Source organism: Poecile atricapillus, chromosome 9 (assembly GCF_030490865.1).
Source record: "Poecile atricapillus isolate bPoeAtr1 chromosome 9, bPoeAtr1.hap1, whole genome shotgun sequence".
In the NCBI taxonomy this organism is placed as follows: domain Eukaryota; kingdom Metazoa; phylum Chordata; class Aves; order Passeriformes; family Paridae; genus Poecile; species Poecile atricapillus.
Window position 1 is genome coordinate 17,708,286 of NC_081257.1, and position 27,763 is coordinate 17,736,048.

At 44.1% G+C, this 27,763-nt stretch overlaps 1 protein-coding gene across 12 annotated transcripts in view; it reads right to left on the bottom strand.

The window, feature by feature from the left end:
* Positions 1-898: 898 nt before the first annotated feature.
* The window catches only part of ADAMTS9 (ADAM metallopeptidase with thrombospondin type 1 motif 9), an 80,183-nt gene continuing 53,318 nt past the window's right edge, over positions 899-27,763 (bottom strand). For 8 of the 12 annotated variants that reach the window (XM_058844557.1, XM_058844556.1, XM_058844553.1 and 5 more), the window contains 12 exons: positions 22,716-22,883; positions 18,553-18,726; positions 13,304-13,474; positions 11,625-11,819; positions 9,689-9,821; positions 9,349-9,443; positions 9,102-9,196; positions 8,877-9,010; positions 7,285-7,376; positions 5,736-5,840; positions 3,681-3,775; positions 899-3,459 (listed from right to left, as the gene is read on the bottom strand). In XM_058844557.1, coding sequence (XP_058700540.1) covers positions 3,686-3,775; positions 5,736-5,840; positions 7,285-7,376; positions 8,877-9,010; positions 9,102-9,196; positions 9,349-9,443; positions 9,689-9,821; positions 11,625-11,819; positions 13,304-13,474; positions 18,553-18,726; positions 22,716-22,883 — 1,452 coding nt within the window. In that variant the 3' untranslated portion in view covers positions 899-3,459; positions 3,681-3,685. Of the gene's footprint in view, positions 3,460-3,680; positions 3,776-5,735; positions 5,841-7,284; positions 7,377-8,876; positions 9,030-9,101; positions 9,197-9,348; positions 9,444-9,688; positions 9,822-11,624; positions 11,820-13,303; positions 13,475-18,552; positions 18,727-22,715; positions 22,884-27,763 lie in introns of those variants that run through there. The other 4 variants (XM_058844554.1, XR_009278228.1, XM_058844558.1 and 1 more) reach the window with 4 other exon arrangements.

A 27,763-nucleotide genomic window follows, 5' to 3' on the forward strand; every position in this document is an offset into this window, starting at 1 on the left:
TCACATTTAAAATCTTTGTAATAATTTATTAAGGATAAATGATAGAAAAGGCACTTTTATGAGATTGGTAATTTAAAATAAAAGTAGAGCTTTTGAAACACTGCATGTTCTGTTTTCTGCATCTGACAGTGTTTCAGACAGAACAAGGGAAGAATCCTCTCTCCTTTGAAAACAGAAGCTGGAAAAGGCTGGACCTGCCAGCACTGAGATATCAGCAGCATTTTCTGAGACAAAGCATGAAGAACATACAAGGGAAGACAGAAATTGCAACTTCACTCTTACCTGCAGTATCTGGGGCAGTGGTGATGTAAGACTGGTTGCACTTCAACACTTCATTGCCATCCTGGGAGGTGGTCCCTACATTTGCTTCCTTTTAAACCAAATTTCTCCTGCCTGAATTTTCTTGTATATTTGATACTAGCTTTTCTAATTTAGAAAAGTTGGTTTGTTGCTTTTTTTTTTTTTGCACATTTCTTTCCATAACACTGTAAATGGTGTGGACCAGGCCCATTATGCCAGCTCATCCTTCAAACACATTTGCAAAATGAACTGCTTGTCTCCCTTATATGCCATGTTAAAGGATGTCCCTGGTCACTGAAGCACCAGCCAATCACCAGACATGTCTGAACAACACAATGGGACATCTCTGGGATGTGCTTGTGTATGTTTTGCACCCTGGAGCAGTCCTCTTTGGACAGAAATTTGGGAGCATCAGTCTCTCCAAGCAGCAGGACATGAGTGGGTGGTCATGGCCATTCTTCAAGGTGGTCCCTGGTCCATAGCCTCCAACACAGGTTTGGGGCAGGGCTCCATATAAACAACATTCTTCCCATCCCTCATTCCTTTTGCATGGGACAATCAAACCCAAACCTTGGAAATAAACACCAGTACAGAAAGGAATGTTTACCATTCAATGTATTATTCCCTTGTGTACAAAGTATTTTGCCTCTATAGTAGCACGCAGGTATTGAAATACGATGGCAAATGCAGCAAGACCATACAGACATGCCATACAGGTATTCTCATTTCCTTTTGAGTAAAAGCAGAAAGAAAAGAAACATTGTACAGGAAAGTGCTTGCAAAAAAAATACCCCAGTTTGTAGAAAAATAATGGCATTGATATACAAAATCCAGAGTTCTTTCCTGAACAAGAAATGTCTATTGTCTCTGATCCTCAAAATCTGTTCTATTTAATGATGACTCTAAAGCAATGTCAGGATCAGTGCTCTGTCATTTTTTCCCTTATAGTTTATTTTGTATTTTTTAGGTTCTGCTAGCTCTGTTAATAGCTGCTCTGAAACTAGATGGTAGAAATGAATGTGTTCAGGTCAAAACAGTATTTCTTTTTATAAATAGCAATTCACTTCCAGTGGTAAAGCACCACTATTTCTTTCTAAAGTTCATAGTGCAATTTTCCCTTTTCCCCTACAGAATTTATACATAAGCAACTATCATTAGAAAAATCACTATTCCATTATTAGTCCTTTCCCCTTTCCCTTTTTTCTCTTTCTCTTTCCCTTTTTCCTCTTTCCTTCACCAGTTCTTCAGCTGCCAGGCTGCACCACAGCCCTGCCTGTGAGATGTCTCCCAGCTGACAGGAATGTGTCAGGCCCTGATTGTCAGGCTGACAGGTTTCACTCCAAAGGCTGAACACAGCCCGGCACACACAGGTTATAAATCCAAGGATCACATCATTTATCACCTTTGATCCCACTCTTTTGTAACACACTGATTACACATCCTTTGGGGAGCTCTGTAAAAGACTCACACAAGATCCCGAGGTTGTGTTTGGTAACTGCTTGCATCCAAAATGGGAAGAGTTATCTGGGGTAGCAGATAAGCCTCTTTGGTTTTCAAACTGCTGGTAATTTTGTGCTGAAAAGCTTCCTTTCCTTGTACTTTGTGCTCCTGGCTGCCTCCACATGTAAGGTGAAAGGGCAGCATCTTCCTATCACTAAGTAAAGTTGTGGAGAAAGCGATAAGGAACATAGTCACAGACTACAACAATAACCTGGTCACATCACCCCCGTTCAATGTGCTACGAAGCTCTGTGAAAGCCTGGCGTGCCACAGGCAGAGGGCTATGTACAGGCAGGAGCCACCACACCTAAGGGACAGGCTCCTCAGTTTGATTAAAAAAAAGCCAACAGCAAATGTCTGGCTGCACATGGGAATGAGGAGAGGCGAGGAGCACAGATGCCTTACCAGGAAGATCCAAAGCAACACAGGAGTAGGCGTAAAGCGGCTTGCTTTTGAAGGGGGGGCAGAATCATCAGTAGGTACAGAGTGATCTTGTTGAAAGGAGGCAGTGAAGCCTCCCTTTGCAGATGGTCTGGGAGTGAGTAGGAAGCTGGGGAAATGCTGCAAATGCCTGCAGGGGAGTACCCTGGCCAAGAGAAGGGGTGTTTGGCTGGGTGTGCTGTCCCCATCCCTGGGGCGTGCTGTCCCCATGGTCCTCACCAGCCCCACGGGGAGGGAACACCACAGGGATGCTTTCAGCTTCACGCTAGGATTTTGTAATAAAGTCTGTGAGAAAAGACATCTCTTTTGAGCACACAGCCCAGGGAAACATATGGCCTGATCAGCCTGTCTGGGATGAGTTAATACCCCGCTTCCAGATGGAGTCAGGAAGCACAGTGGCACATGCAATTAGGAGACAAAGATATGCTTTTTTAAAAAGTGAGTTCACTTCAGAACTCTAAAAAAAAGGGGCTTGAGCTGAAGATCCATCTGCAGGAATTTTCCAAAACCTCGGGTAGATCTTGATTGACTTGAATTGCCTGACAATTTTTCTGCTTTATCCCCTTCTTCAATGATAAAGGCACTGGATTAACTAAAACTACAGAGCATTAATAAATATCATGTTAGCACCAAACCAGTCCTTTCAGCACTGGCCACAGAGGTCATGTGAAATTTAAAACACACCTAAAAGATAAAAGATTGCTAATGCAACTAGCACAGTATTCATTGTCATGTTTTCCTTGAGTGCTGTCAGCCTAATCCCTAAAAATAAAAATTTAAGCACATCTTGTCTAATTTCCTCACATAAAGACAGATTGAAATGCCAAAAATACCCCTATGCAGATTGTGTAGCACCGTGGAGGGCCAAAGCAGCCCATAACTGAAGGAAAATTACTGACTGAAAGTAAACAACTGAATACAGTGACAATAAAGTATCACTTGTCATAATGCTACATATAATGTAGAGTATGCAAAATGCAGTGGTTTGACTGCAGAATTTAACAATAAAAAATAAAAATAGTAAAAGCAGCCTTAATATAATGATTTTACGTACAAAAATATTAAATCAAAATAAATAATCCCAAACATAAATATTATACTGTACATTAGGAATATGCAATCTATATACACATATACACAGATACAAAAGTGGAAGGCAGAGGTATTGCATCACTATCCTTCATCCATCTCTCATCTCCCTTGGCTGCTCCCAGAGAACCTGGAAAACACAGAAAAGGAGCACATTTAGAGTCATCCTGGCCTCTGGAACATCTCACTAGAGAAACTGGCACAAGAGCAGAGCAAAAGTGGGTGCCAGTAAGGTGGGGAGGTGTTTGTCACCAATGCACTCCATGTCTTTTTGCAAGCATGGCCTGATCTGCTCCTTCAGGGCATTTTGGGGAAGATTTTTCCTTCATGCAGAAGTAGCTGAGAACTCACCACTACTATAACACCTGAATGTCGAGGCCTGTTCCAGATGATGGAGTGCACTTCCCACAGTAACCACCACATCTTCCTACTACTTTGGTACCATCCTGCAGGCAAAATCAGAAATAACAGCTCAGTAAGAGCTCAGGAATTCCATGCTGTAGAAGGGCCAGGTCTGGGTTACTCAAGCCACCGTTTTTAGGATCAATAAGAAAACAAATCATGCCAAAATCAATCAATGAAGTCACTGCTGTCTTCAAATATACATAAAGTAATTCTCTTTAGTGCTAGCAGGTCAAATGGTGGACACAAATAGGAAAGGGTAGTTTTGATTTATTAAATTGAAAGCTGCCCAAGGAGAAGGCCATTTGTAGGGTATCTCAAAGGTATTTGCTTTCTCCACTTTGCCCTGAAGTGAATAACAGTAATGAGTAGAAAATATGGCTCATACAAGAGCAAAACCACTCGGGGTCAGTAACAACAGCTCAGCTCTGCCTGTGCAAGGCAAGGGCATGGAAAGGGTATTTGCAGGCAATACCAGGAAATATCCACTTGGAAGGGAAAGTCCTGGAGTGGCTCCAGAGACAACAGAGGAGGGAAAGTGATGGGGTGAGGTGCCAACCCTCCTCCCTTCCCCACAGCCAGAAGGGATAAGTATGGAGCGGTCCTGAGGTTGACCTGGTCTCCAGGTGAGCCCAGCAAGCAGGGTGGAACTCTGGGTTTGAGTCAGGAGATTAATACCTCCATCTGACCTTCCTTATCTCACCTCTGCAGAGTCTTTCTCCTCTTGGTCATTACGATATACATAGACAGACAGTCCTTGAGGGGAATTCAACCCTCAATTAGCAGAAAATTGAACTTAAGCATACAACAAGCTTGCACAAAGCATTTATTTTTAAACGAGCTCCACCCTGCCCTTGACACTATTGATCTGTGACTGCAGCAGGCTGCTATCATCTCTTCTCACTACACCGTTCTTTCTTCTGCTCCTGCAGGCAATTATGCCCTTGGAACAGCACTTGACAGATGCTACCAGGTGATGGAGGATTTTTGAGCACCCCTGTTCCTTAAAGTTTGTTTTAGTCCTGCCAGCCATTATGTTTTCTGCAACCCCAAAGTCGACTTCTCTCCTTTTAGAAGGGAAAAACAAAAGAGCACCAGCCAGAATGGACATACAGGGTCTGTGCTGGTCCTCTTCCACCTGTAGCGTGGTCAGACCTGTAGCATTAATTCTGCTCTAAGAGCACCAGCACAGAGGAGACTCATGCTCCCCAGAGCCTGGGGGGAGACTGAAAGCAGTACAGGAAAAGATATTTTGCAAATTGCTGTTTGTTAAATGATGGTGACCTCCTTTGGAGAGTTTTAACAGGGGAAATTGGGATGACTCACATGATGGAACAGCCAAAAAAGCAATGGTTTCTACCATTTCAGAGTATGACACAGAAGCAACAGAGTGAAGGCACACAGTGACTGCAGGAGGTGTTTACAGGCAGGCAAATTAAACAGCACAAGTACAAATTTGGCTTCGAGTGACTGTGAAGGGCTGCCTGGCTTACCCTGAGGCTCCAGCCAGCAGAGCCACAGGTAGTGACAGGGGATGGTGCCTCTGCAACACTCCAGTGACTCGAGATTTTCCTAAGAGATAAACCCAGACCAGACCAGCAGGAAGGTCCACATCCTCCACGCTTTACCAGCGATGTGTTGGGAACTTGCCTGGCACCAGACCCTAACTGCAGGTCCAGCTCTCCTCTGCAGCCCTGACCCTGTCCTGCTGCCCTGCCCTGAGATGCACACTCCGTGCTGGACATCTCAGGAAACTGATTAAGGATATGTCTGCCCCACAGCACTCAGTGCTTTCAGCTTCACAGTTAATCAGGCTCACTAATTAATTAAACCTGATCAAGTTAAACCCTCGAGGGCCTCGCCCCACTACAATTACGTGCAACACTTTAATGTCAGATGTTCATTTTCTGTTAGTCTCTATTGGAAGACGTTGCCATGAATGAAAATGTGGTGATTAAAAACTTCTGATGAGCAGGTACAGCCATAATTAAAGTTACAACTTACTGGGGATTTCTGAATTTCCGACACCGCATAATTCCCTTGTGAGAGCCACTTGGCTGTTCCCATTAGGGACAGGCCTGTCCCGTACAGGTCTATGCTGAAGCGACCCTAAAAAACAAGAAAAGTCTGGTTATCCCAAAATGCCATGCTCCAGACTCCTGGCATGCCACGGTGTCACTTTTCTGACAGGATCCTGACAGCAATGTTTTCCTGGTTTTCCATTGCTCTGGCCATGATCACTGCACAAATCACAGCATGGCTCACATTCGGAATTCCTTCTCCTCGGTGGAGGCAGAGAAGGAGGGGCTTCAGACTGCTTTTGAACTGCCTTTTCTCCTCAGGTTTGCACTGCTTTACCCCGGTTTTGCACCGTTTTTTCCCGGTTTTGCACTGCTTCTTCTCTGCCGGCTGAGGGCATTGTTGGCTTTCCCATGGCAAACTGCAGAGCCGGACGTGCTCCAGCAGCTGATGGGAAGGAACCTCAGGGATGTGCTGCAGCCACTGTCACTGCTCCCTCCTCAACTGGAGAGGGCACACTTGTCCTTGTTTTCCTTATTTTTGTTTTTGGGTTTTTTTTTTTCCCAGACTAGTGAAATAAAAACTCTTCCATTTGCTTATTTCTTTAAAACACTTAATTCCACCTTTTCTCAAAATGAAAAAGATGGTTAGAAAAATAAAGAGTATGCCAGCATCATATGCACCATGGCAGTCCTGCCAGTTTCTGGACCCATGGAGGGATCCTTTGGACACATCCCCAGGCTGACCCACAGCCCAGCATGGCTGTGCAGTACCAGATGGCTGTGAGCTTTGCTCCTTGCACTTGCTGCCTTGGGAATGCTGATTTTCTGTGAGGAGCAAACTGGGTCAGGTGGATGGATATTAGCATTTATGAGCATTCCTGAGGTAAGGAGTCAGTCTCTAAGCTGCTGAGATGTGCAGGAAGGTGTCAGCTCTGAAAGGAGGGAAGGAAGGAGATGCAGAGGTTTGCATCTGCTGTCTGCTGCAGCGACTCCCTGTTTAATGCCCTTTGCCAACAATGCCCACCCAATACCTTGGACTGCCCAGAGAGATCACTTATCATCCCCAGCCCCACAAAAAGTAGGTGTGCTGGGAACAGGCAGCAAGCCATCCCTAACAGTGTTATTTGTCCCCTACAGACTTTCAAAAAGCATCTACTCCCTACGGCTCTCTCTGCCCAGCATTTCCACCAAGTCCTGTCATAGACTGATCCCCCTGTCTTCAACTATGCAGGCAAAACCCAGTTCTCCCCTCACAGCCTCTTTCTTCTTCCTTTTCTCCTTTACTGGGGCCCTAGGGAATGTCTCTTAGCCAGCCACTGGCCTGATAACATGGAAAATGGAAACTACTTTCTTCACGTTCACAAAGGGGACTTTCTCCATCACTTTCTCCACGTTCACAAAGGGAAAAATTTCAGATCACTGAGATAAGAATGGGCCACTCACTGAAGTTGGGCTGCTGCGACCAGCAGTAATTAAGAGGGCCTGAACATAACAAATGGCACCAATTCCTGTTAAATGCTCTTGTCAAATACCTGCGGGCATTTGGCAGCACTGTAGCAGTCCCCAGCAGTGGCATAAGGAACAGGTCGTCCATCATGTGTCTGTGCAAACTGTAAATCAGTTGCTGTGGAGAAGAGTTGGTGAGCAACATGGAAAGAAAGATGCAGAGAAAGAGACAAAATAAACGTAAACATGCTCTTTGCTAATGTTTAAATTCACCAAAGCTGGCTTCCCACATTAATGTATGATGTCAAGACTATTATATTTTTATGAAATCAAGATTACTATATTTTTTAATATTAAATCTCCTGACTCATCTTGCATGTGATTCCAGCACATGAACACTGAATTTAACAGGACAGTTAGCTCAGTTTAAATCTTTTGGTGATTTGGGACCAAGATATAAATAACAACAAAACTCAAACCCTTGACTTGGGGTTTATTTCACTATCAAAAAATTCCCCACTTCCAAGAAGGCTACAGCACCTTCTAAATCTCTCTTTTAAACAAAAGCAAACAACATCTCTGCTCTCCTGGCTGCCCCAGCCCAGGGGTCGGGTTTTCAAAGGGAATTGGAGTATTTTGCTCTGGAGGGATCTGAAGTAACTGAGACTCATTTAGATGGGGATGTGAGATAGCTCCTGCCTGACAGAGGTAGGTGCCCAGCTCCTTTTGAAATTCAAAGGGGGCTGGTATCAAATTCCCAGAGGGTGGTTCCTTTGAGATCTTTACCTAGGAGCTTTTACAGATTATTAGTTGCTTTTTACAGATTGATAGACTGGGAGGTCTTGAAAATTAAGTGATAAAACCCACTTATCAGATAAAGAGTCGTTTTACAGGGAAGGATTTTGATTTGCTAAGAAACCACTTAGCTATTTACTGAATGAACTCCCAACAATATGTTGTATTTTTAAAACATTTGCTGGAAACTGATAGCAGTGGAGTCAGGGGGACTGAAACCATAACCCCATGGAATGCTACAGGGTCTCTGGTGGTGGGATTGGCTCCCAGCTCACGGGAATGACAAAAGAGACAGTGTGTTGCTCATATTGCACAGCTGTACTCTCTTTCTCCACTGCAAATCCATGTCCCCAGCCCTCAACACAAGTTATTTCCCCGTGGTCTGGCTCTGCCAGGAGACTTCTCTGCCCTAACCACTGGGAACAGCATCCCCACCCTGGTGGAGACCCCTGCACTGGGATGTCCTGACACCTCTCTGATTAAAAGGGAGGAGGGGGATGGAGGGTGGGGGCAGCTCCTCCCTGGTTAGGCTTTGTGTCTGAGTCCAGTCTGAACAGAGAAAATATGAAATTTCCAAATGAAATTAAATAAAATCCTTCACAAAACACACTGGGTTGCTGGGATCATGCAGATACTCATTCTGCAGGGCAGATACACCAGCAATTGCCTTTGTATTTTCCTGTTTTAGAGAGAAATAACATGAGCATCTCTGATATACTCAAGTTGCAGTCTCCAAACAAACAGCTGACCAAGTCTAAAAGCAGCTTTTAACCAAAATTCTCAAGAATATTGCTCACTAGAATAGTACTGCTTGGTTTTAGTTACAGCTATATTTGTGTAAAATAAACATTTTTTTTAATGGCAAGGCCCTGTTTTTACTCACTTATTATTTGCATAGTGTTCAGGTCCAGCCTTACTTTGCTGAAGGTGGAAAACCCAGCTGCTGTGTAATCTTTCCTACACTGGCAGTCTTCTCGTCTGCTCCCGTTATACGGACACTCGGTCGGGTTATGCAATCTAAATCAAAAGAAAACTCCTACTCATGACCAGGAAATATTGCCATGGAAAACAAAAACACTGTGAGGTTCATGATTACAGGATTTCTTACCTGTATCCATACACCTCTGAAAAATTCTCTGCATCCCCGTTTACAAGGGTCACATACTCCTTTGGGCTGTCAGTCTGCATCCCAGAGCAATACACCTGAGAGAGAGAAGCCACAATTGTGTCATGTGCAAAGGCATCACTGAGACAACCAAAGGCAGAAAATCCTAGAGTGGAAGTGAAGACCACAAGCAGAGTCCTCTTGAACCTTTAGAAAACACATTAACTATCATTCTGTTGCTGAAATGCACCTTTAATGTCTTTCCTTTGACTTGCAGGAAATATTCACCATCTTCAGTGACACCTTCGAGATGTTTAACATCTTTGCAACTCCTTGGTAAGTCACCTGAAACAAAACAGAAGTGCTTGTAGTCACTGAACAACTATACATCAGAATTTCTTTTGGAACACTCTGAGGCTTCCAAAGCATCAAAACATCTTTTTTATTTTTAACAGGTTTCCCTGAAGTGACTTAGTGCTTACTTGGATGGCTCCCAATCTTTGGAAATACTGCAGATCTCTAGGATTTTGGTGGGAAAAGATGCTGAAGCCATGAGAAAGGCAAAAGAAGGTGTGCATCTGCAGACTTACAGTCATGGACATTGTGGCATGTCCTCCTCTCTTCAGGTTTCAGGTCCACATGGCACAAGTTGCTGACCTGGTCGTCATTGGTCAAACACTGCACTGAGCGGTGCATGACCCCAACTCCACAGGTGACAGAGCACTGCAGGACACAAGACAGATTCCTGGTTTATCTCAAGGGTTTATGGGCTCCAGAAGAAAGAACAGAGACAGATGGTTTCCCTTCTACCAAGAGACAGCAGCAAAACTCCAATCCTGTGAAGTGTTCAAGCACAGGCTTAATTTTAATCAAATGAGTAGTCCCTTTGGTAATTAATCCCTTCCTTATTATCATTGATTACTTCAAGACTACATACTTTGCTCAGTGTTTGCACACTTTGCTGGATGAGGCAGTTGGTTAAAGTGAACCATGTGCTCAAGTGAAATTGCTTATTTTTCACATTAGGGAGATTGTTTTTTTCTATGCCAATTGCACCCAAAAAAAGAGACTTGAAATCTTCTCTCCCCTCACCTGCTGGGAAAATGGCTACATCTGTGCAAACACTGGGTCACCCTCAAACCAGCCAAAACAAGGGCAATCCTAAGGCTGAAATTGCACAAGTTACTGGAGATACCAAGCAGCAGAGCATCCAGCTACTGAGAATGGGCTATGGGAGGTGGAAGCATCTTGCTCCCCATTCACAGCTTGTTCTTTGAAGTACCTGAAAGATGAAAATCAGCTCTTTCTACAGCTACCAGGTTAGGTTATGAAGAAAAATGAAGTTGCTCATCCATTTAGAAATGATTATTCTAAAGGAATACACCATGAAGAAGATGGTCTTCAATAATAGCTCATGGTATTCACAGCTTGGGCATTTACTCTTTATCAAGTCCAGTTCCATAAAACTTAGCTAAAGCACTAAGTAGGACTCTGTCCATCAAAGGTGATGGCATATTACATTAAATCACTTTCAAAATCATGGCTGACAAGGGTCATGGCACTTGGTGGTCACTGGGACATTCAGCAGCCCAAAGCGAGGAGAAAGGTCTTGCTCTCTGAAATGAATGCTCTTTGCAGTGAAGTTGGATTAATGAGTCAGGTATTTTGCACTTAAATTCTGAGGGGAAAATACCAATTAATTGGGGCTGAACTCTTTGCTGTAACTCCTCTGTGCTGACTCACAGGGAGGATCTGAAGCTTCCTATGGGGCAGGAGGAACATAGGTTTCAAATGGCTTTGCCAGTTACCGTGACAACTCCTACTACGTTTTACTTGGCTTGACACTCATTGCCTTGTAAAGGTTTGACAAATTCCTACAAATGCCAGAGCTGGGTTAATAAATCAAGTTTATGGGAGAAACATCACATTTCAAAGAATGTCAGAAGCCCTAAGAAGTGAAATGTTATCACCTTAACTAAAATTTGATCTTGTAGTTCAGCTCCCAGAAGAGGCTCAACACAAATAACTTTAGCATAAAGGCCAAGTTCTTTCCCCTGACCTGTCCCATCATTTGTGAGAAGAAGGGGGAGGAAAGAAGAAGACAAGGCTCAAATGACCAGTGTTTCAGCCTAATTCTGGCTCCCAAGTCTTTCTCATACACATGGCCAAGTAGGATCAACTGAAGTTGCCAGTGACCCACAAATCCTTCCAGCATAAGGCTTTCAAACTCTTGTTTTTCACAATGACCCCACTCTCTGACTAAGCATTCAGCATGGCCACAAATGTTGGCTACATCCCAATTTTCATCAATGACTCTACTTGTAGCTGTTGGGACTCCCCCATAGAAGGGGTTCAGTCTGAAGTATGAAGCCTTACACACACCAGGGCTACTGCTGCACCAGACTATTCAATGCATTAATTTAAGCAGCTCTAAAACATTCCCCTGCCAAACCTTTGGCCTGTGTTTAAAAAAACCCCAGGTTGTTCTAGTCTTTTTGGCCAAAAAAAGAAGTTTTCCCGACTTACGCTTCCCCAGTTGCCGACGCGCCAGGAGGCCGAGATGGGGCACTCCCCGAGGTAGCAGGGCTGGATGTTGGGGGGCTGTGTGCCAGGACACTTGACCATGTTCTGGTACCCGTACTCGTAGTGGTCCTTGCCGGTGTAAATCTCACTGCAGGACACGAGGCGCTGCCTGTATCCCTTCCCACAGGTGACGGAGCACTGCGGGCAGAGGAAATACCTGTGAGCACCACGTGCTTCGGGAAGGCTGCCCAAAATGCAAGGGGAGGAAACCAGGCCTGTCAGCTTTTAACACAGGAAACTGCTTCAAGGGATCACTGGTGTCTATTTAAGCCAGTCACGAATATTTTAAGTGGCTACTACAAGTGGGCTGGTGCCTGACACTATTTTTCAGCACCCAGTTCCTCTCTGGGCTGGATCTACAGCTGCTCCAGGACTCTCTGCTCCAGGCTGGCTCCTGGGCATGTGTTATTTCTTCCCAAGCACAAAGAAAGGAGCATAAGATCCTTGGGAATTTGGAAATGCCTCTATTACTTGTTTTGGTTTGGTGGTGTTTTTTTGCATGGGATACACAGAGATAGAAAATGGTCAAGCTTGATGCAGGATTGCAGGCACTTGTCAGCATCTAGAAGAATGAGAAATTTTTCATTTTAATTAGCGGATAAACAGCACTTCTGCCCTCCTCATCAAAGGGCTGAGTGGGACCTGGAGAGAGCCAAACTCTGGCTCTGTAAGCCCTCCTCACCTCTCTGTCTTCATGGGCCTGAGTGCTCCCAGGTGGTCTCCCTGGCATTGGGAGTGGGTAGAGGGTGCCTGGGCAAGCAGCAGCCAGAGCTCCAGCCTGACAGGCACCTCAGTATTTCTCTTGAGAAACCACTCAGGAGACCAGGCTGCTCTGAGGTACTCTCACGTCTCTGCGTTTCTCCCTCCTTGCACTAATTCAGGTGGCTTGTCTCTCCTCCCCCTCAGTCCTGGCATGTTTTCTTTTTTCCCTTCTCTTGTTCTTTCTTTTTAATCAGTGCTGTGTCAGCAGCTGCCTTGTCATTTCCCTCTGCTGTTTCTCCAACTGGAAAGTAATCCTTCACTGGCTGCAGAAGGAAACAGGCTGAGATTAGCCTGGGTCCTCCTGCATGCGGCGCCCGCCGCAAGGAAAACTCATCTATTTTCCTTGCCTCCCAGCTGTGAGAGTGAATGTCCTGCCTTCCCTCACTCTGGGTCCTTGCCCCTGAAAAGACAGCACTGAGGAAGGATGTGCCCCCATGGTCACCTCCAGGCTTGCCTCTGTCCCATGAAGCACACCCGGACCCTTACACAACTTACAGGGCCCCAGAGCCCCCAAGAAGTGGATGGGAATAAAACCAATTAATTAAATAAATGAAATAAACCAGCAGAAAATCAAAGAGGGTGCCCGCTGAATGCACTGTGCTTTGGAAGAAAATTGCCTCCAGATAGTATTAGCTAGGACCCTGAGCATTCTGCTTTTAGTCTTTAATATCCTGGTTGTGTCCCACAGCACTGCTCCTTTCTATCCAACAGAGAGACTGCACACCAAAATAAACCAAAAAATAATAATTAGAACCCACAGCGCTGCCTTGCCACTGTTGATTTGGGTTGCAATACCTCAGCAAGGGCAGTGCTGAGAGGAGGAGAGCATGGCCTGGTGCAGGGACAGGGTGGGGACTCACCTCTGACCACTCTCCCGTGATCCAGATGTACTCGCAGGGGGGCAGCCCGCAGCTCTCCATCTCGGCGGGGCGTTTGCTGGGGTCGCAGTAGCTGCTGCTCTGCAGCTGCTCGCTCTCATCCACACAGAACACCTTGCGGAACCGGGACGCCTCCCCGCACGTCTTCGTGCACTGTGTGCAAGAAACAGCAGCTCATGCAACCCCTGAGGGACTCCAGAGAATGGATCCACATCCAGAGCGAGCCCTCCTCCCAGCAGCCCCTGTAAGCTGTCACTGGTGTCACCTGGGGGAAAATTTCCAGCCAGGATCCTGCTGTGCCACGTGCTGCTGCCTGTGCCAAACCGCTCCTGTCCTCGGGAGGTGCTAACCCAAACCCACAGGAGAGAGGAGAAAGCAAGGTAGCAGGTATTGGGATGGGGCAGATGTGGGGTCCAGCTGTGATAGGATCAAAAGATGCAGGATTGGGCAAGCTGGGCGAGGAGACAGGGCAAGGGGAGAAGAAACCCCCATTATTTCAGCCTCTAGTAAATACAGCTGTTTGGGGAATGACAACTCAACTATCCCTCTTGCAAAAATCACACTGCTGCACCTTTGGCTGGGGGGAGCCCCTTCCCCAGCTCTCTGCCTTGGCATGGGGGCACATAGAATCATCATACAATAGTTTGGGTGAAAAAGACCTTAGAGATCATCCCATTCCAACCCACAGCCATGGACAGGGACACCTTCCACTAGAGCAGGTTGCTCAGAGCTTCACCCAGCCTGGCCTTGAACACAACTCTGCAACCACTGCAGTGGAGGCAGCCCTGCAGGTTTATTCTCTTTTAAACACTGCCCTGCCTGATATTAAGAGCAACCCATGCCAGCCAAGTACAACTGCTCCCCAGGGCCTTCTGGAAACTTCAAGGACTCAGTTCTTTCTCTGCTTGTCTTGGAAAAACGAGCCTGACTGTGAGGCTGTGTTCCTGGGAGTGAGGCTGTCCTTGGAGAGCATCTTAGAAAAACACATAAAACAAAATAAATCAGTGTAAGAGCAGCTGTCTAGATAAAACCCTATTTTCTTTTAGTTATTGCCTGTAATGGACTTCTAACACTTTCAACTAACTGGATTAACAAGGAGAAAAATGCATGAAAATAATCATTTTATAGAACATGTAGGAAATGTCTTCCCCTTAAGGAAAAGGATAAAACATCCAATCAGACCATCCCTATCTGTACAGAAACACCATTTGAAGTCACCTAGGTTTGGAACACTGCGCCAGTTTAATCTAGTTAGTCTTACCCTCCAAACATAATTTCCAACCTCCCTGAAGCAGCTCCTGCTCTCCTGGCTGGCCAGCAATTAGGAAGATCTTAGTGGGTTCAGCTGATTGCAAAATGCAGACACTGTCATGGCCCTGTTTCTGTAATTAGCTGTCAGAACCAGGATTGTAAATTTTTTGAGAATCCTGAAAAATCAAGTCTGTGGCAGCAGCAGCAAACCAGGAGAGCAGCAGTGAGCACAACATCATGTTGGGTGTAAATATTTAAAACTGGGGCAAAGTGGAAAGGGATGGGGAAGGAGAGGCAGCTCCACAAAGCAGCATTTATTCCAAAGGAATAACTGAGGAGCTCTTAGGCAACAGTCAACATTGCAAAATCTGCAGTCTGCCAGAAGACCCCAAGGGCTTTGTGTGCTTTCAACCTTATTTACTTTTTTGCTTTGAGTCCTTGGAGAGGAAGCTCCTTCTAGGTCTGTGCTGAAATATGGGAATCCTACAGGGGCTGGAGGAACCTGCTGGAGTGTGATTTCCCCAGAGAGCAAACCAAGTGAGCTATATTTGCCCGTCTCTGACTATCTCCCTATTACATAAGTAAAAGCTGAAAGGGGGTCATTGTGTGTGAATATGGCACCACTACAGCTCCATCATCAGGGAGCTTCCCTGGCAGCTCTCCAGGCAGCTTTTGGGGCAGCCTGAACCCCAACCTGCCTGCTCCTCCCTAAGGAGGGACTCTCCAGCACAGTGGGAGCGGGGTCACAGAATGCTCAAAGCCTCCCTCCTCTCTGGTTTGGCATTTTCTAGCCCAGCAAGGGGTCAGCAATACAGGGTCTGTTCCGTGGTCCCTCACAGCCAAAGGAGGCACCTTGAAAGGAGTGGGAGAACCAAGCCTGATTTTGTCTCATCTCCTTAATGTATTTGCAGACTAAATTTGCAAAGCACATTGACTCATGCTTCACTTAAGGAGGCTGAACCATCTCTAGGCCATCAAGGCATCTTCTCACACTGGCAGTGAAGAGCTATCACATCAAAAGCCCATCCTTGTTTAAAATCATTACTTGCTGATGAGAGACTGACACTCCCAAGCACAGGCCAGCCTGATTTGGGTTTGTCTGCAAATAACAGTTGTGTGGCCAAATAAACCTGAGCCAGCTCTGTGCATTTAGTCATCATCAGAAATTGAAGGTTTGGTTATTTGTATTTTTAAGGGTAACTGGCAATTAAAATAATCCCACTGAAATATCAAATGAGGCTCAAAGGCAGTGAGACTCATAAACTAAGTCAATGAGAAACACTGCAGAGGTTCCAATCAGCCACCCTGAAGTTATAAAACATTATTCATATAGAAAGCAGACAGTTCAGCTAGCATGGAAAGGCTATTTTTCCTCTTAATGCAGTGTCAGATTTTGCATGAAATCTCATGTTCAAGACTGATTTAAATCTCACACAAACAGTGGGGCCAGGCTGTAACAGCTATTGATAGCAAAATCTCAAAAACAGGTCAGGCATTTGACAATATTTGTCTCTTCTGCCTCATTTCCCAAATTCTGAACTATTTTCCTGGCAGTTCAAATTAAAGATCATTTCAGGCACTTCTGAAACTGTTTTAGAAGAGCAATAACAATAATTAAAATAACCCCAAAGGCACTGCTTTGCGAAAGCATTGATTGTTTTCTTCTTTTTTTTAAATAACCATCTGACACAGGGATGAAATGTACCCCCCATGCCACGAATGCTTGAAACATGCCTTGGGTAACTCTGCAATTCAAATTAGGCAAGGATGGCACAATTTCCCCCCAAAAGGCAAATGTCAAAGATTCAGGAGTTGCATGGCAGCTTCCAGAGCTGTGCATTGTCCTTCCACAGAGGCTCATATTAGAGGAAAAAAACCCTTCTTTCTCCCAATTTTTCCCTTTTTTTTTGGTGACTCCAGTCTGAGTTTTATTTTGACATTAGCAAGGCTCTTTCTATTGACTTTTTTCCCCCTGGTGAGGGCACTGAGAACAGGTGATTAATGGTGATACACCAACAGAGCAGTAAATGGTTTCCAGTAAGTTTCATATTCCTTCTCATTGTCAAGACCGACGCTTTTTTCTAAATAACAACAACAACAAAAAGGAACAATAAAAAAAACCCCAAACCCTCTTGACAGATTCCCTTTAAAGATAAGAAATCAAGAACAAGACAGCACTGAGATGTTATTTATATCCTGCCTTCCATGTCAATTAGGGTTCATTGCTGCTCCCTGCTCAGAGAATACCAATGCAATCTGTGCCTCCTCATGGACAGTGCCTATGGCTGGGGAGGAGGTGCTATTCCTTTTTTTCACTGTGTACACCAGAACAAAATAAGAAGTGCTTGGAAGAAATGCTTGGAATCATCCAAAGCGGCAAGCTCACATTGGGCAGCTCCTGCATTTTCCTGTTCATGGTTACTTATGAGTATTTATGAGGTGAGGTCCATCCTCCTTGTAAAGATCCCTTAGGGAAAAAAAAATGTGTCCATAATATGTTCAAAATTTCCCCAGTGCAATGGGGAATCCTGGAAAGCTTCAGAAAACATCAGTATTTGTATCCCATCAAGGGCTTGGAAGGGTGGAGGCAGTCACCTCTCCAAACAGTTTTGAGAAATTGCAAAAATAAGGGAGAGAGGGGAAAAATTTGGTTGAAACTTGGACTTGATTTTGGAGGTCTTTTCCAACTTAATTTCTATGAGGATTCTATGAAAGGATGGGGCAGGAGTTGTTTCTTTTCAGGGCTGGTTACACCACTAGGTAAGGACTGGCACTACATGCTGTTTGGTGACCTCTTTGCCGCCTTTAAATGTATCAGCTGAAGAAGTTAATGGGCTCTGTAAAACTAAAAGTTTGTTGCAAGGAAGCTGCTGGAGCCCCCTCAGCTGTTCCTGCATTTCCTTTTCTGGCTGGGATGTTTCCATTGGGTAGCACTGTGTGACCAGCCTGGCTTTGCCTCCTGCTGCTTCCCATCACACTTCCCTGTGTTCTGGGAAGCAGCTGGGAAAGGGCACAGCCCCCTCTGGCCTCCTGCACTCGTGGCTGGGTTACACAGGATCATAAACCAAATTTCCCAGCACTGCTGAGATTGGGGAAATGAAGCTAAACTTGTGTGTCCTGTTCCTGTCAGGCTGAGGTACCACATGAAGGGGCTAAACACAAGGGAAAAAAAAAAAAAAAAAAAAAGAAAATAATCATTTTGGTGTCTGGTCTGAACTGGCTCTGCCAAAACCCGCTGTGCATTTGAAGGCTGACACAGCACCCTCTTGGCAGTGCATTGGAGATTCTCCTGCTCAGAATCCCCTCATCCTCCTACCACCCACCAGCCTTGAGGCCACTCATTGCCCATGCTGCAGGAGAGTTGGAGTCACTCCCTAAGCCACTGGAGCAGCAGCTTTATCCCCAGTTCCAGTCTCAGGAGCTGTTTTTGATGGGAACTGATCTTGTTCACACAGAAAAGCATCATCTCCCACAGAAGACTTGATCTCAGCACTGCTTATGGCTTGATAAAAGAGCCAAGACCGGGAGCTCAGCGAAAGGACAGGGATGTCAGATGGAGCTGGGGTAATGGGGCAGGGAAGAGGGAATTACCACTGCTCCCTAATTCCTCCTGGCACGGAGCTCAGGCTGGAACAGCGCGGCAGGGCTCTGTCTCCTGGAAGAGACCCAAACTCGCCCTACCCAAAACCTGCTCAGTATTTGCATAGGTCCCAGCCAAACACAGGGCAGCACGAAGCAATAAATTAACCCTACAGAGGCATTTCTCCGCTCCCCCTTTCAGCCAGCATGCATGAGCCTTCCCTCTGCCTATTTTTTTTGGTTTTTTTTTGTTTTGTTTTGTTTTTTTGGCAACCCCAGGTTGCAACCCAAACAGCCCGACCCGCCGGCAGCGCTCCCCAGGCTCGGCATCCAGCATCATCCCACGCCTGAGAGCACAGGAGCCGTGACCCCGGGGCGGGTGGAGGGGGGTCCCCGCTTACCGGCTGCCATTCTCCGGCTGCCCAGCGCTGCGTGGGGCACTCGGGGAGGTGACAGTCCCGCTCCGGAGGTGGCCGGCTGGCCGGGTCACACTCAGCCTCCTCGGCTGCCTTCGGGGTGCCGCTGTGGCACTGCACGGAGCGGCGCTGGACGCCCCGGCCGCAGGACACGGAGCACTGAGGAAGGGACACAAGGTGAGTGGAGCTCCCCATCGCAGCCACCGTGCTGAGCTCAGGGGGATCAGCCTCTGCTCTGGGCTCCACCGCATCCCTAGCGATGCTCTAGCAAGCTTCCAAGCGAGGCTTTTCATTGAGTGAAGGAAAAAATGGGAACCTGAAGCCGCTGGGAATATTTGCTGCTGGTTTCAGTGGGGTTAGGACTTGCTGGACAGGATTTTTATTGAAAAATCTGTTTTTATTGCAAAATAGCGACACTGCTAAACCACCCTGATATGCCAGAGGCGGCCAGGCTCTGAGTATTGCTCTGAGCATTGCTTCTCAGGCACTGGTTCAAAAAAGTAATAGTTCAAAATACATCAAATGCTATGAACAGAGTGGGCTTTAATGAAAAGTAAACTTGGATTGTATAGTGTGTAGCTGTAGAGAGGGAAAGGTGTGATACAGCTGGGATTTCTTTCAGCATGCATCTAAACATGCACATGCACCAAGGCAGGGAATACAGTTAGTTTTTGAAAACAAATGTCTTTTTGAAATTAACTGCATTTCACATTTCCTTCATTACACTGTGGGCACATTTCTCCCAGCTTCAAGGCACAGCAACAAAAGCCTGAATTTTTCTGTTTCTCAGACATCTTTAAATTATTATCTATACTGCAATACTATTAACGGCTTATTTTTCTTTCACGCAACATTTCTTAGTGTTGTGACTGCACACTAATATGTTTAGCAGTACTTAGTATTCCTCTGGAACAGATTCCTCCTGGCTAGACCTTAAAGTATACTATACAGATTTGGAGTAAAGAGAATTTGCATTTACAGAAGAAAGTGCATATAAATTAAAGGTATGCATTAAAAACACAGCCGAATTAACAACTAATATTAGTTATTTATAACAACTAATATGACTTACTAATATATCAGGAACTAAGAAAATAAGTTCACAGCCTGTTATTGCAATGCCCACTAAAATGAGCCTTCTTAAGGCAGGGAATTAAGTGGTGCCTAATGGGGAAGCAATTCCCTCTTCTGTATTCCTCCATAATGCTCTTTGCTTTACTATCCAAATGCCCCATAAAGCCAAAAGAACCAGAGAAAAGCTGACTGTGACTATTTGTCTGGCTTCAGATAGCCATAAGAGGTGGGAGTATTTTTGTGTAGCTTTTGAAAGCAGCAGTGAGATTTCAGTCAGTAGTGATGCAAATTCTTCCCATATGCTGCTGCTTCCCTGGGATTAGCAGTGCTCTTTGTCCTACACATTCCTTAGGGGACTCTTAAACTGAATAAAGCCACAAAGTTAGAGAAACATAGACACCAGGATGCCTGCCATGCTCTAAGATATCTTTTGAGTTGCATTTATCACCAACATAAAAAGCCTAGGTATGGATAAAAGAGCACAAGTGACACTGTGGCTTTTTCATGGTGGTCTGCACTGTGTGTGACACCTGGGTTTGGGGACAGGATGGTCCCTGGGCTGTGCCAGAAGCTCTCCCTGATGCTCTGCCTGTGTTTTTAGATAGGGCTGGATTTCAGCCTGTAGCTGAAGTATGCAAATACCAGACAGCAGAATAAATATTGGTATTTTTGTTAAATGAAAGGTAAATGGCCATAATTGACACCACTTTGGAGAAACAAACACATTAAATCTGGCATTTCAGTGCAGACATAAACACATTTAAAACTTGGAGAAAAAGCCTTTTTAGAGATATGTCTTTGCTCCAGGGAAGTGGGTTCCTAACAATCTAGAAAAGAACTAACCATCCTCTGAATACAAAACATCCAAAGAGAAAAAAAATTAGGATTGGAGCACCAGCACAGCCAGTGTCCAACTGAAACTGATTTTTAACCAGTCCTGTATTTCTTGATCTTCATTTTCTCAGTAATTCCTTTTCCAGGAGGCAAAATCCCCCGACACCTAAAGATATATGCAATGGGTTCTGTGCATATATAGTGACACAAGGATGCACTTTTATGGGAAAAACTTGTCTTATTTCTCATGCAGACTTTTGCTGGTTTATTCAGGGGAAAAAGCACAGCAGCTCAGCTTTGGGATTAATTTTCTGAGACAATTAGTCCTTCAGAAAGTTAGGGTTTTTTTGGATAATATCTAAGTGGAAACTGATCATGGTTCCTATTTGCAACAGTGGCACTGGTGATAGGGAAAGTCACGTGAAGTTTCCACACCCAATTGATACCCTGATCTACTGTATATTCAGAGCACCAAACTTGTGTCTGTTTCATGCTCTTAATGAGAAGTTCAGCACCTAAATCCAGCTTGGCTCCAAGGCATTAAATCTCTGGCAAAGCCTTGAACATCTCTTACAAGGGACCCAGGGCCAGCACTCCCATCCTGTGGCAGCCCCAGCTCTTCGTCTGTCACAGGCAAAAAAGATGCTGCCAGCACCAGTGAGGCTCAGAGATCCATGTCACAGCATTTCACAGGGCTTTAAAAAGCCCAGTTTGACATTGTAGCCTAACATTGTTTCTACCCCTTTACTTTTTCCCAAAGCAAGGTGCTGGCTGGCTGAGCACATCCTGCATCAGGAACCTGGACTGAGGAGTTACTCCAGGAAAAGCCTGCTCTTAGCCTTATTAGCATACAAATATTCTTTAATTGCCTGGTCATAAGAGATTACCTCAGACCATAAATCACCTCATCTCCCTATTGGGTTCCTTTCTCTAGCTGCATAAAATTAATATCCATGATGCAGTGGAAAGCTGAGAATCTTAAACCACTTACTTTTATCAATTAGTATTAGTGTATTTCAATGCAATTGACAGACCATTACATTATTATGTTTACAATTATTAGCTGTAAAAAAACTGCTTTCAGGAGCAGTCACTTTAAATAAGGTGCAAATTGGATACCACAAGACTTTCTAATGGCTTCTCATTTCATTTCAGTCTGGCTCATGTATAAAATTGAGGTTTCAGTCCTGAAGGTAATAAAGGTAATAATATTGACTTAATTTCCAATATGGGAGCAGTGCTGTGGATTTCACAGGCTGGATGCTCCAATCCTCAGGTAAAGAACTCAGACCTCGGTAACTGAACCTCCATGGGGAATGAGCACTTACTCTTTTACCCACATAATGGCAAATACTCCTATCCTGTGAATCCAAAGGTAAGGATTAAGAAGAACTAATACAAATCTGAAAATATTCATAGATCATTAATGGGTTTATTGTCCTTTTTATTAGTGGATATTAATCAACAGCATGCTGTCCTAACATTTGCATGTGTGCCTATAGCAATGTTAATAGTTTGTCTTTCAGGGAACTTGAATACAGAAAGAATGTGTGTTTTGTACCTAAATTTGGAAGACAGAATGCAAGGGAACATGATGTTTTACAAGTTAACAGTTCATTTAGTCTGAGATTTTTAATAATTCCTCTGATTAGCACGCTAATGAGGTAGAGGGAAAAGCAAGGTTCAGAGTGAAAAATGTGATGCAGCAGATTCAAGGTGATGACAAAGACATTATTTTCAGGAGAACAAGGAATCAAGGTATGCTTTCAGCAAGCAAGATATTTAATAACTCAAAATACTTTTTAATTTCCAGCAGCCTCTGCTCTATGCATCACTGTTCGACTTTTTAAAGTGGGAAAATCAAGTAATGAGTTTGTTTCCCAAAACTAAGGAAGATTTTACTTGAGATATGATATTTAAGTGATATTAAAAACATGAGTAAATAATAAAATCTCTTTAATATTATATACTAATGATGTTTCCAGCAAAAACTTAAAATAAACAACATGGAATTTGCTTTCAGATAGACACTAAAAAGAAGCTGCCTAGTTTCCAGCTAGTACAAATCTGCGCTGCTCCACTGCTGTCCATAAAGCTACCGTGTTTTACACCAGGATCTGGCCCAAAACCTTTATCCTATAATAATTCATGAGGACAGAAATGATTGGAAAACCAGGCTCTAACCAATTTGATGGAGGAAGAATACCAAAAGGTGCAAAGGGGTACACAACATGTCTCACCTGGCCCCAATCTCCTGCTTTCCACTTCGGACATCTGCCCCCTCTGCATTTCTTTTGCATGTTGGGCTTAGCAAGGTGTTTACAATTCTCTTCTTCTACATGCCTCCCTTCCTTTGACAAACAGTACACACTGCGGTGCTTTTGGCCCCTTCCACAGGAGACAGAACACTGTAAATACAAAGTAACAACAGATCAGCTTTCACACTCATACAGGGGCCATGGCTACCCAGGGCATTTTCTTTTAGCTGGACCAAAAAGCACCTCCCCAGGTCCCTGGCAGGCTACACGAAAAGCTTGAGGCGAGTACAGACATTTCATATCGTGTGATATTCTTGGTCAAAGCCCCAAAAATGCCAGTATCAAACCAGAGAAAACAGCTGACATTCAGCAGGGATAACAGGCTGGATTCCTGGCATTGCTCCACTCCTTTCAAAGGAGCAGAGTCATCTTACAGGGATCAAGGCAGGAGCCCTCAGTATCTACTTAGAACTTGAAAGGAACCATTTCCATTTACCTTTGTACAAAGGGATGTCAAATATTGGTAAATCAGGAGGGTAAAGTGTGCTCTGCACCTTCACAGAGGGAAATAACTGCAAAAGGACAAGGCAGGAAAGTGCAGCATTTCCTTGTCCTTGGTACAAAGGCTTGTGTTTGTTTTATCAGTGTAGTTTGACTTTTCTTTTTCTCTTCACTTAACAGACTGAAACCAGGACATGTTCATCCTTAAGATTTATGCATTTTGAAAACAACTCAGAAGGTGGCAAGAAGGCAGAGCCTGGAGAATTCAAAGCAAAAAGCAAACCAGCAGGTATGTTAGCTGCAAGCTTTGTAGTGAAGCAAATAATTTCAACCTCCCTCTGCAGGTTCACTGAACTTTTTCAAATGTGACCACTTCTGGCATGCAAACCCCAAGCAACTTCACTTTGATTTCAGATTAGTCTCCTCCAAAGATTTAGGAATCAAAGGGGTCTGGAATCACGACACGAATTTAATATGACAGTTTCATGTAGAACAAGCCTCTTACTCAGCATGATGCACCCAGAGACTCAGCTTCCATTTCTTCATTACATGCTACGTCATAAGCACACTGGTTTAATCCTTGAGGGCAAACACACTGTTTTAACCATCTCTCTATATAAAATGTTCTGCTTTCTTTTCAGAATGGGGAAAACATGCAGAAATGAGGCTTCGCCCTTCATTTTGGAGTCACTCCATCAGTATATTTCCCAATAAATATATTAAAGCTCAAGCTCTTCACAGTCTATAAATACATTTGAAACCTAAAAATTTTATATATATATATAGCAGCTCTGGAAGATCCACTAGAATAGGAACTGGCATAAACATTGACACCTGTGAATATTTTATATTACAGCCCTACTTACAGTTCATTCAGCCCACAAAGAACCAGCAAGACAGCAGTTTCTAAATGGAAAAGTTCTGACCAATGTGGAGAGAAATGGATCTAGCTCCTAAAACCAGACATTGATGCTTAAAAGCTTTTACAAACGATGCCCTAAAAAAGGTTGTTTTCCTGCTGCAAGAATGTTACAGATTGACAAAAGATCACTGAGGTCCGGTTGATCAACAGGTTTAAGAGGCATTAATGATGCTCCTCTGAGAGGCCTAGCAGGGATAGCTGCCTCTGAGTTTTCCTGAGTCCAGATCCAATTCAAAGATAGGCCTAAAAACCCAACAAGCAACATCCAACCTTGCACTGGAAAACAGAAGAAATGCTGTCTAAAATAAAACTTCCACAAGTTACCCAGATCCATAAACTTCACTTCTTTTCTTTAGTATCAACAGAAGAAAGATCAAGCTAATGTTACCTTATTTTTATAAGCCTTCAATGTTCATCAGAAGTTAATTTTTTCATTCTCTCTACTTCTTTCCCCAGGCAACAAAAGTCAGCAGCAAGACAGAAATGTCACATCTTACAGAACCCAGTTCTAAACTTCTAATATTTTCATCCATTTACTGTCTTTGGACTAACCACCAACACTGATGCTTAAACAAAAATTCAAGGGCTCCTTGGTAAACAGTCTTCATGCAGGTTATGCCACTTTACTGTGATAGCCAAAGTTAAAGAGTAAATTTACAGCATTGATCATGATTCTCTCATATCCCACATCCTGAGCTGGTATAGCACAGAGCATCCTTAATTAAAAAAAACACATGGGATCCCACTACTTCTCCTTAAGTAAGACCAACCACACTGTGCAACAATGCAAGCACCTTTCTGGGGACCAGAAGCTGGTTGATAAATACTTGATCTCACAAGCAATTTGGTACTAGTTATTTCCAAAATTATTACTTTCCTTCTACAAAATGTGTAACTTTGGTGTGGAGCCTGATCATTTATCTCGTGATCCCATGATCAAACAAGTCTGCGTGCAAACCTCGGTGCACTCAGAGGTTGAGGCATAATTTGCTTAATTTTGTTAATACTTAAATGTAATTCCCAAGATGCTGGAATTAATCATTTCTATGTCTGCCTTTAATATAAATCAAATTTAGGCAGCTGTGCATTTTCAGATCTAAACCACCCGTTTGCTTTCATGCACGTTTGAGTTATGATCTCATTTGCACTGACAGAAAAGAAAGGTTGAATAATCTAATTTAACCAAGTATCAGAGACTGAAAATTCTTTTGCAAAGAGTCTGCTTAATAACTGCCATCTAATTCATCTCAGGTATTCAACTTTTATCTGGCACATTGATTTTAAGCATATGTGAGCCACATGCAAAGCATAATTTAATAGCGGGCTGCATCTCAACGCCATGTGAGTCCAGGAAGTGCTACACCCAACTACCACCATCAGCCTCATCATTTATTTTGGACCCTGGAGAAACTTTGCATTTCATTAACAGGATTCTTCGGGGCTGCAAATGCTGCCTGCTTATGGTACCTACCAATAATGGTACCACAACGAGGTAAGCTTTGACCTTGCCTTCCTTAAAACATTTGGCAAAACCACTGTCTTCACATTCCTCTTTTTCTTGACTTCTTCCCCACACCTGCCATAGAAAATGCTTCCAAGTACTGGGGGGAGATGGTGGCTCTCTGGAATAACAGCCTCACCTTATCCAAGGCTCTCTGAGTCAACAGAGAAACCTCTACCGGTTTTAAGCACCTCTGAGCCAGCCCTGAAGGTGCAGCCAGGTATTGTATGGAATTTCTTCACTAACCAGCTGCCTAGAGTCAAGGATCACATGCACTTGGGCACACCTGTGGTCAGCTTGCCCCTGCCTCCACTTCAGTGTGGGAAAACCTTGCTCTGAAAGGCTGTTTACAGCCTGTGATTGAGGCACAACAGCAAACAGCACCCCTGGCTGAACCTGGGAGGACAGCCAGGCATGGATGACGGTGTGAAACAACGAATTGTGATGTTTCTGTAAAAAAAACCAACTAAATTTTGCAGCATATAAAATAATAGAGAAACAATATTTCAAAAAATCAGCTATAGGCATCACTTTCAAACTCTAGCAAACCTTCCCCTTATCACTATCTTTATTATCTCCTAAACCCACCACAGTCACACCTGGCACTTTACATGGAGAACAAAAACAAAAGGACTTTCCTAAGAGCAGCAGGATCAAAGCACTTAGCACAGATTTAAGGCCTTTATGTTTATTGCATGATTAGTGTTGTTAACATGCCAAGACCTGGAGATTGGCATGCTGCTGATATTTTCAAATAAATATACTGCCTAGTTTAAATAAATGCAAGGAAAAAAGTTTAAATAAATACAGCAGAAATATTTCCATATCAACTGTTTCCATAAAGGTCAGAACACGATGCTAAACATCTCCTGCAATGCCTTGCTGTGCTCTGCTTTTTGTTTTGGTTTCCACGAAAACTTTGTTTTCTGTTTCAGAGTTTAGGAGATGATCATTCTGTTTTAGCAAGTGTGTGCAAATTGCTCTAAAATAACCCTTTCTGCATTTCCTGATCTGATCCTTTGGAAGATGAGGGTACATCTTGTCCATTAAAACCTCCCTAAAATAGAGAGGCTGCTACTTGATGCACAAGGCTGGCAGCAGGAAGAAAAAAACCCAACATATTATGTTCAAAATCTCTTAAAAATTTAGATTTCTGGTGATTTTCTGGGATTGGGGTCAGTCCAGCACCAGGAGAACCCAAGAGCCCTGGGCACCAATGAACAAATCTCAGCAAGAAGAAAAAGGCACCATAGAGCAGTCCAGAAGAAATGGGATGAGTGCTCCTTGTAAACTTTGTGCATTGAAGGGGCAGTTCCACAAAGGGCAGAAGGGCACATCCCAAGCAAGAACCTGGGAACACTTCCCCAGCAGTGAAAAGTTGCAGAAAATGCTGTCAGACCACTTTTCAGACCCACTGTGCATCGACAATCTGGGAGGTATTTAAGACAATGAATACAAGCTGTGGTGATCACCAAATGCATTCCCAAAGATAGGTATGCTCTGATAGCTCAGCAAGGGCAGGGCTGTGAAGGATTAGACTAAAAATGGCTTTATCAGATTCTGCCAGGAGCAACTTTTGGAGGAAATTAAAATCAATCCTTGTAGAATTAGACTTCCCCACATTAAGGATTTTATGGAAAGTCAGCAGCTGTAAGTAAGCCCTGGTTCATCCTTTCCAACAATCTGAGACAAAATGTGTTGGATGAAATAAAGCAGAAAAGCAAGAGCTCTCCAATGCTTTACACTCCTTTTCCAAGAGGGATGTGTTCCTGGATGCCAGCAAACTTCTCCACCTACAAGCAAACCCAACAATATACCCGCATAGGTACCTTTCAGCAGCCCATTAGTCTGCATCACCTTTTACTGTCACTGCTGCTCTCAGACACTGAAACCACATCCCGGTGACTTCTGTACCTCTGAAGTCTCTTGAGCACAAAGGACATCAACAGACACATCACCAAGGAAACCCTGGATCCTTCCTCACCACCTGAACCTTTACCAGGAATCTTAAAATGCTGGAATCTTTGTGTGCTGTCCAGAAACAGGGACTCTGTGGCATCCAAACCAAAGTAGCTTCACAACAGCAAGGTATTTCAGCAGGTAATC